Source organism: Otolemur garnettii, unplaced genomic scaffold (assembly GCF_000181295.1).
Source record: "Otolemur garnettii isolate 467f Iridium unplaced genomic scaffold, OtoGar3 scaffold00077, whole genome shotgun sequence".
NCBI classification, from domain to species: Eukaryota; Metazoa; Chordata; class Mammalia; order Primates; family Galagidae; genus Otolemur; species Otolemur garnettii.
This window is the reverse complement of record NW_003852472.1, coordinates 8,207,797-8,217,245: the sequence shown is the minus strand read 5'-3', so window position 1 is coordinate 8,217,245 and position 9,449 is coordinate 8,207,797. Positions and strand designations below refer to the sequence as shown.

At 40.5% G+C, this 9,449-nt stretch overlaps 1 protein-coding gene across 1 annotated transcript in view; it reads left to right on the top strand.

The window, feature by feature from the left end:
- Positions 1-9,449, top strand: part of LOC100942622 (S-adenosyl-L-methionine-dependent tRNA 4-demethylwyosine synthase) — a 196,065-nt gene that overhangs the window by 87,787 nt on the left and 98,829 nt on the right. Inside the window, exon 11 of the mRNA XM_012807877.2 lies at positions 8,852-9,029. Within this exon, the coding sequence (XP_012663331.1) occupies positions 8,852-9,029 (178 nt within the window). The remainder of the gene's footprint in view (positions 1-8,851; positions 9,030-9,449) is intronic.

Below are 9,449 nucleotides of genomic sequence, written 5' to 3'. Positions count from 1 at the left end.
GAAAGTGATGATGCCATGTTGCATTTGCAGGAATATATATATCTGTGCTCTCCTAAGCACAGAGATTTTGCTGATGCAAGATACAATGAAAAGAAATGAGAGCATCAGGTGTGCTTGTGGCTCAGTGGATAGGGCGCAGGCCCCATATACTGACCGTGGGGGGTTCGAACTCGGCCCTGGCCAGCTAAAAAAATAACAATGGTAACTGCAACAAAAAATAGCCAGGTGTCATGGAGGGTGCCTATAGTCCCAGCTACTTGGGAGGCTGAGACAAGAGAATTGCTTAAGCCCAAGAGTTGGACGTTGCTGTGAGCTGTGATGCCACCGCACTCTACTGTGGGTGACATAGTGAGACTTTGTCTCAAAAAAAAAAAAAAATCCTGCACCAAGTTGTTAGTATCATTTGATTCATCCAAAGTGGTTGAATAACATATGTTTTCCTTTTGAAGTATTGCATGAAGTTGTTCTGTTAGGTTGAAGGCAAATTCATGGTGCTGATCAGTTATATGTTTCTCCTTGAAAGAGGCAGTGGTTTGTACTTGGAAATGTTTTCAGGACTTAAACATCCTGCAAATTTGACAATGCATTCTTTTGCAATTTCTACATCACTGGATGGCTTCCCTGTTTCCTGAGTATATAAGCGACTTGCTAAGTTGTTTCAGTCGCATTATTTTTAGTTGCTGCTGAAAAGAATTGTCTTTGCTTTTATTTTCATCTTTTAATTTCTACAGTACAAGCTTTTGTGCCTCTCCCTCCAATTTAAAATGAGTGTTGTAATGCTCATGTGCATTGCATTTCTTTAATGTTGATACTGCAGTGTCACTTTTCTGTAGTACTGACTTACAAAGTAAGCAAACCATCTTATCTTTAGTAGAAACACAATAAGATGGCAACTCTCAACCATTAAAAAATCTGTTTTCTTCCTTCAGTGTTCTCTGAGCCTTCTGTGACATGACGGGCCGTTAAGCAGACAGGATTAAAAAAATACTGTCGATCTGTGCAATTATTCACAAATTCCACTGGGGGCATAAAGGAGTTCTTTTTGTTTTATTTTTTTCCCACTGAGTAAGAGCTTTCTTAATTTTAAATTTTTGAGTTGCGGTGACTATTTGTTTAATGTTTTTACTTCATTCTGGGCTTCAGCAAGCCATTACTTTGTGAAAAATCTCTCTTATTCCTATAATAGTCTCAGTGATTCTTGCTCTGAAACTACAGTATTCTAATAGGAAAAAAAAAAACCCTAATTACTAAAGGGTAAAATAAATAACACCTAAAAGAAAAAAAATGTTACATGTTTTCTTCTAGAACAGTGCTCTTCTGGCAACGTTAGAGAAGTTTAGTATTTTAGGACATTGGTTGTGTTTTCTATTCTCTTGGCCCTCGGCAGAAAATAATGTAATCTGTTCAAATTGGTGGGTGTCGATTTTATTGTAGACATTCACTAGGCAATGAGATTTTATAACTCTACTAAATTACTTATACTAGGCTTTATAATGGTTATAGTCTAAAGTTTTCTTTTTCACAGACCTGAATTCTCCCTGCCCTAAGTGAAATCTCTCTGTGTTCTATCTTTCATTCATCCTTAGGGGAGAGGTGTAAATAAAACAGATCACCCTGCTTTCTGGCTACGTCAGCCTCAGAATCAGGATGGGGAGGCTGATGCTTAGAGACTGTGGGTGAGTCACTTGCCTCTTCTGAACCCAGCATCCTCACCTGGCTACAAGCCTAACGTGGACCCTACTCTTGAACTCTAAAGATGCAGACATCGAACTCCAGATCTTTTTTTTCCCCCAGTGGAGAATCTACTCTCTACCTTGCTCAAACCTGAACTTCTCACTAGAGGTTGGCCTGGAGAAGTGACTTAGGTCCTGCCGATGTAGAGCTAAGCCCACCCACGGATGCCCTGTCGGAAGGAACTTTCTCTTTCTCCTTTGACACCCATATTGGAATTTCTCTGTGGGCTCTCCCATACTATTACCTCGTGTCCCCGGTAGCTTAAAAACAAACAAAGAATCAGAAAACCAAAAAGAAATGTGATTTCCAGTTTCTTTAGTTGGCATTTAGAATACATTTTCCTATGGGAAAAAGTATTTGAATTAGATTAAATGATACTGAAATTGATTTATTAGTATTATAATTTAGGTATATTACAGATTAATGATGTGTTTGGGAGTTTGCAGGGGCAATTTATTTTCATTTTAATAATACTATGCTTATGGGAATATAAGTTTCAAGCTTAAACAGAAATGGTTAGGAACATAATTCTTTTTTTTTTTTTTTTGAGACAGAGCCTCAAGCTATAGCCCTGGGTGGAGTGCTGTGGCATCACAGTTCACAGCAACCTCCAACTCCTGGGCTTAAGCGATTCTCTTGCCTTGGCCTCCCAAGTAGCTGGGACTACAGGTGCCTGCCACAACGCCACCAGGCTATTTTTTGGTTGTAGTTGTCATTGTTGTTTGGCAGGCCCAGGCTGGATTCGAACCCGCCAGTTCTGGTGTATGTGGCTGGTGCCTTAGCTGCTTGAACTAACTACAGGCACCGAGCCTAGAAACAGAATTCTCATAAATTAGAAATTATAGGCCATTTCCAATGCCTTGAGAGCCTTTCTAAGCCATTTCCTTCTTAGTTTATCATATCCTGATCTCTCCATTTTATCCACTTTTTGGAGTTCCACTCTCTGGCTCATTAATTATTCCCCTCCCTCTGGCTCGAGGCCCTTTGTTCTCTAGTTTGCTGTTCCTCCCCACCGTGAACACCTGTTCTCTCCTATGGGCCTGGCCCAATCATTCGTGGTTTTATTTCTGTGTAGGATGGAACCGTTTGTGGGTATCGTTGCTTATTGTCTCTGAATTTCCAACTTTGGCTAAGCGGCCAGCCTTGAGCAGATTTTGTGACGATATTCTCTGATTTTTTAACTACTTCTCTTTTGTGCTGCTGTTCTCAATTCTGAGGGCAATCGTTGTCTTTTCAGTTATGGCACTGAGTCGTTAAGATATCTTTGTTTTCATGACCTTTATTCGCTTTCTGTTGATACACATGCAAAATTAACTTTACATTGATTATAAGTCGGTCAGAATTTCAGTGCCACTCAGCATTTTCAGAATGCTGCCTGCCCCTTTTCAAGTACCACCCAGAACAGGGTTGAGGTTTCTTTCGCTCAGTTTTTCCTCAATTCAGTAGACATCAAGTGATTGAACATTCGTTGTCAGGAATATCCTCAGTGCTAAAGACACGAAGATGAAAAAGACACATTTGTTGCTAGGTTGTTTTTTTTTTTCCCTACGCTTTAAGCTAGAAGCCAAGTACTGAAAAAAATAAAAGATCTGTAGCAGATGGTTTTCGCCAACTAGGTATACCAAAGTACACATCATAAAGAAGTGTGGAGGTGGGGGAGAGAGCACCACCTGCTAATTGTTTTCTGAAAACTTATTTATGAAAAGCCTCAAAACTGTTACTGTTTTTGACTTTCAGCCATTTAGGGTTGTTGAGAAGATCTTGGACTAGGAACTATGTTGTTAAGGGAAGAAAGAAGAGAATGTTTTATTTGTGATCAGCCTGAAATTTAGACATAGAAACACTGTACGCTGAGCAATACATCACCTTTTTTTTTTTGGCATTCTGTTCGGTTTATTGTTATGACATTAGGATAAAAAAAAGTCTGGAATCTTACATTCTTGCTTTGGCATCTTCCAGTGAGATAAATTATGCTCCTTAGTTTATCGGACTGCAGTTGTGATTTTCCAAGATCAGGAAGCTGTTTAGGGTAAGAGAAATGCTAGAAAACTTGCTAAAACCCCCCATAAATTAGAATAAGGAAGCAGCAGAATTTAGTTGTGAATGGGTTAAAGTATGGGAAACATGAAGAGAACAGATTGTGTGTGTGCGTGTATGTGTGTGCATATCACACAGATAACGGGAAACAGCACTATGGATTTGCTACTGAATATCGTATTTGCTGTTAGCTCTCTGTTTCTTCTCCAGGAGTTCTTTCTATTAGAAATTTGGAAGCTGGCTCGGCGCCTGTGGCTCAAGTGGCTAAGGTGCCAGCCACATACACCTAAGGTGGTGGGTTCGAATCCAGCCCGGCCTGCCAAACAACGATGATGACTGCAACCAAAAAAAAAATAGCCAGGTGTTGTGGTCCCAGCAACTTGGGAGGCGGAGGCAGGAGACTCGCATGAGCCCAGGAGTTGGAGGTTGCTGTGAGCTATGCCACGGCACTCTACCTAGGGGGACAGCTTGAGGCTCTGTCTCAAAAAAAGAAATTTGGAAGCTACTTCAATGTATAAACAACTACATATCCACGTGAAAGAAGAACACAAGTATATTGTAGTGAGGGAGAGGCGAGAGGCAGGAGAGGGTAGGAGGAAAAAGGATTGGTGGGATCTTACCTAATGAGCTGTTCAGGGGCTCAACTACAACTTGAACTTCACCTTAGAGATGAAAATAATGTAACCTAAACATTTGTGCCCTCATATTGATCTGAAATTAAAAAAAAACAAACATATTAAGCCAGGAGAAAGTTCCTGAGCTTCCATGACAATGCAAAAATGTACGGGTTGTCATTTATGAATCAACACGGGAGTTAAAAAGCAGGAAGCTAATGATATATTCAGTCTCACACTGTTCTGTAATTGTTTTGTGTTAATTATATATTCAGTCGTATATTGTTGGCTCATTGGTTTGTGTCACTTACATATTGTCCCTAAAAAAGAAAAGGAAATTTGGCGGCTGTTTTAGTTTCTGTCATTCTTTGAGGATGATGGAAGAAGACCTGAAGCAGAGTCCTTAAGGCCTTGTCTTTGGAAGGACCGCTGGAATAGCCTCGGGCAGGGAGCATAAAATAGGAATGCGCTTTGATGAAGGAGGGGACTGGGGTTTCACATTTCTTTCTCAACATTTTACTTTTGAGAGAATCGGGATAATTTAAAAACTGCAGTACCCATTCCTTTAAAAGGTTCATCCACAGGGATTTGGGGTTTTTGTTTGCTTTGCTTATGTGTGTGGTTGTGTCAATGGGCAAGACTATTTTTAGTATTTTATGTTGCAACTCTCCAGAAAAGATGGTAGTTGGCCTCTTTGCTTTAGGTCTCCGCCATTCCTCCTTGGCTGCTCCTTGACCGATCCCTCTTCCTTTCCTCAGAATCCTGAGTCTTCTAGGACTCAGTCTCTAGTCCCCCTCTCTGTCCTATTAGCCCTAAAAGTTTTCTTTTGTCAGAGTTGATTGCTTACACCAAACATTTTGCAGAAGTCATTAATTCTCTCATACCCTACATCCATTCCCTTCAGTAATCCTCTTGACTAAACTGTTAACACGGATCCAACTGATGATCCCTTCATGCCACTTCCTCTGTCACCACCTTGATCCAAGCACCATCATTTCTTGCGTAGAGCATACAAGCATCTGCCTCTGAACAGATTAGCTTCTCTGCTTACCCCTAACTTTTTAATTCTGTTCTACCTTTCTACTCTCTCTACTTATCACCTAATATAGTATAGAAATGTCTATCCAATTTGGTAACCATTAGCCACAAACAACCCTTTTAAATTTGTGAAAATTAAATACAATTAAAATTTCACGTCCTCCTTCACACTAGCCACATTTCAAGGGCTCAACAGTCACATGTGACTAGTGGCTACTGTGTTAGGTAGAGTCGAAAGAGATCATTTCCATCATCACAGAAAGTTCTGTTGGACTGTGCTGCTATAGAATTTACTGATTTTATCATGTTTTATGTCTCTGTATCTCATTTGCTAAACTGTGAACTCCAGAAAGGCACAGACCTTTCTCTGTTTTATTTACTGATGGAAGAATCTTCTAAAACTGTGTGTGGCACACAGTAGGTGATTGATACATATATTTAATTGAATGGAATTACCATTTAAAGTAATTAAAATATTTGGTTTCTTTTTTTAATTCACAAAATAAATACATTTGCAGCTAATGTGTTTTGAATGCTGATAAGCTGGGACTGCATCCCACTAAGTAGTTCATGTAGCTCATTTCATTTAATAATAGCTCTCTGTGTCTGTAAAGTCTCTCCCCCCTCTGGAGACAGAGTGTCTATCAATCTGTTGCCTCACATAGAGTGCCGTGGTGGTGTCTTAGCTCACAGCAACGTGAAATTCTTGGGCTCAAGAGATCTTCTTGCCTCAGCCTCCTGAGTAGTTGGGACTATAGGTGTCCGCCACAATACCCTGCTAAGTTTTTCTATTTGTAGTAGAGACTGGGTCTTGCTTTTGCTCAGATTGGTCTCAAACTCCTGAGGTCAGGGAACCCATCTGCCTCAGCCTCCCAGAGTGCTAGGATTATAGGTATGATGATGGTACCCAGCCTAAAATCCCTATTTTAAAGATAAGGGAATGGGCTTGAAGAGAGAGAGTCTTGACCAGGGACACAAAATTAGCTTAGTGGTAGAGCCAGAATTTGATCCCAGTGCATCTGATTCCCAGTGGCCAGGACTTCTACTTTCTGAGTTTTAGGTTAATTTTGGAGTTGAGGTTCAATCTGCCTTTCTACTCAGCTGCGCTGATGGAGGGATTAAAATTAATGATACTTTTTTCAAAAAGGAAATGTTACACTTAATGCTGAGTTGTCTTGGCAACGCAGACTGAGTTTAAGGATCAAGTTTTATTTAAAACCTGATTCACTTGAGTTAAGATCTTAGATTTCAATAACTTAAAAAATTATTCATCCATCCAAAAATACTGACATGAAATACATTCGTAGGATTGCAGTTAGTCATAAAAGAAGATATCACCTGTCACTTTTAGATTATTCTCATTTTAGCCTCTGTTCTGTTGGTTTCATCTCTTGGGTATGTAGTTGCACTTGCTTATTTCCAAGTAGACTTTGTGTGTGTGTCCGTGTGCATAAAATAAAATCATTTCTCGAGAATTAAGGCACAACCCAGCAGTGAAAGTTAACTTTCTTTTCTGTGGGTTCTTTATTGTTGTTGTTAAGGGACAGTTACTGGAATTTAATGACTTCAATAAGCTTTAATAAGCTCCAAAGATGATAAGAGTAAATCCTTAAATGAATGTCCCTCATGTGCCAGGTGTTCTGCTAAGACCCTTTGTGTGCATCATCTCATTTAATCCTCATGGCTCACAGCAATCTCAAACTCTTGGGCTCAAGTGATTCTCTTGCCTCAGCCTCCCAAGTAGTGACTATACCAGGGTCATTTTTCTATTTTTAGTAGAGATGGGGTATTGCTCTTGTTCAGGCTGATCTTGAGCTCCTGAGCTCAAGCAGCCCTCCCACCTCAGCCTCCTAGAGTGCTAGGATTATAGACATGAACCATCACGCCTGGCCCATCTTATTTAATCCTAAGAGCTTTTTTATGAAGTGGGTACGGTTCACAGCTAAGAACATTGAGTTTCAAAGATGGCCAATAGGTGACTAAAAGAACATATGGAATGCTTCTCCCTACCTCCGGGCTCCATGAGGTAGCAATATCCTTCAGAGAGAATATATTCTTTGCAAAGAACCTAGCAACAATTGACTTAGCAATATCTACAGTAAAAGAGATGAATTTTTATCTGCTCATGCATATTCTTTCCAGGTCGTTCACACTCTCTGTTAGACTGCTGGACTTTTAGGACAGCCAATCTCCAAAGCCTTCTACATTTGAGTCAAGAGCAGTGCTTGTCAAACCAACCTGTGTGCTGCAGTCACATGAGGAGCAGTTAAAAATCCTGATGCTTAAGTTCTGTCCCCAGAGACTATGATTTAATTGGTTTAGGATGCTGCCTGGGCACTGAGATTTTAAACTTTCTGTGGGTAAGACCAGTGTTCATCTGGGGGTGAGAATGAGTGGTGTGTGCCAATGGCTATCAAATGCGTCTGCACGTTGGACTCCCTGTGGAGCCTCAAGAACTACTGATGTCTGTGCCATTCTCTGGAGAGCGTGATTCGTTTGGTCTGAGCTTTGGCCAGGAATTTTGGGAGTTTTAAGACACTCAGCTGATTCCAGTGTTAAGTAAGGTTTGGGATCCTCTGGTTTCATGCAGCAGTTTTCAACCTTGGCTATATGTGAGAATCATTTGAGGAACTTTTGGAAGTCTCATTGTTCTGGCTTGCATCCGTTCTAATGGAACAGTTTCTCTGGAGGTGGACATAGGTGATGTTTGAATCTCCCCAGGTGATGCCAATGAGAAATCAAATCTCTTCTTTTTCTCTCCTCTATACCTTTGAACCAACTGCATTTAGTTTCCCAGTTCAGGATACTTGAGGAATGCATGGGGAAATGATTGGCCTAGAAGAGGCTCTTCCATATATACCTATATGGGGGAAGGAGTGAGAGAGAGACAGTTCATTTTCTTAGACCAAACTGAAGGAAGACAAATGATGGAAAGTGATGATACATTCTGCATCGCAAATAGTTAGCTAAAGCAGTTTAGCCTCCTTGTGTTGATGTCAATGTAAGGAGGCAAAACTGTCTTAGCTAATTAGTACCAAACTAAGGATGAGATTGCTAACTAACTTCTGATTTAATAATTCTAGTTTTTTCCCCTCCTGTGGCTCTTGTTTTGTACCTTTTGACTGAAAGAATTTGGCCCCTAAAACAGCAGGCTGCATGCTGATTTTGGGAGGACTCTTTTTTTGCATATCTGTTGTGTCAGATTATACAAAAAGTGTGCATGGACCTTTTGTTTTCCTCATCAGCTTTCAGGTTTGGTGTTTGTGGATTTCATATGTGGCCCAAGACAGTTCTCATTCTTCCAATGTGTGGCAGAGAAGAAAAAGGTTGGACACCCCTGCTCTAAATCTAAAGCATCATTAAGAAATAAGAGAGCGGCATCCTCCATCTGTGCTTACTTGGCTGGCCCCTTTCACTGTCTTCTTCAGGAGTACCGGGTGTGCAAGCGGAGCGCTTTGAAGAAGGGATGACAGTGAAGCACTGTGCACTGTCCCTGGTGGGAGAACCAATAATGTACCCAGAGATCAACAGGTTTTTGAAGCTACTCCACCAGTGTAAAATCTCCAGTTTCCTGGTCACCAATGCACAGTTCCCCGTGGAAATCAGGTGAGTCCTTCAGCCTGTTGACACGTGCTGCTGGAATCTATGTCTTGACTGCAGTGCACGAATAACAGGCACTAGTACATCCAGGGAGGACTTGTTGATTACTTACTACGTACAGATGTTGGGCTTTGGGAAACGACAGTATTCCTGTTTTTCAAAAATGTTTTTCATTCTATTAGAGAAGATCTCATTAGTTAAAAGAACAGAGGCATACATAGGGGAACTGAATAAAGAGAGTGTAATATTTCCAGATAGGAGAAGCATAAAATTTTCTAGAGAGGCTGTTATTTAATTTGGATCTTTGAATATGTCTGGGATTGGTACTTGGGGGAGTAGGAAACTATACACACACACGCGCACACACACACACACAGAACATGTGTGTATATATATATACATATATATAGTGTGTGTGTGTGTGTA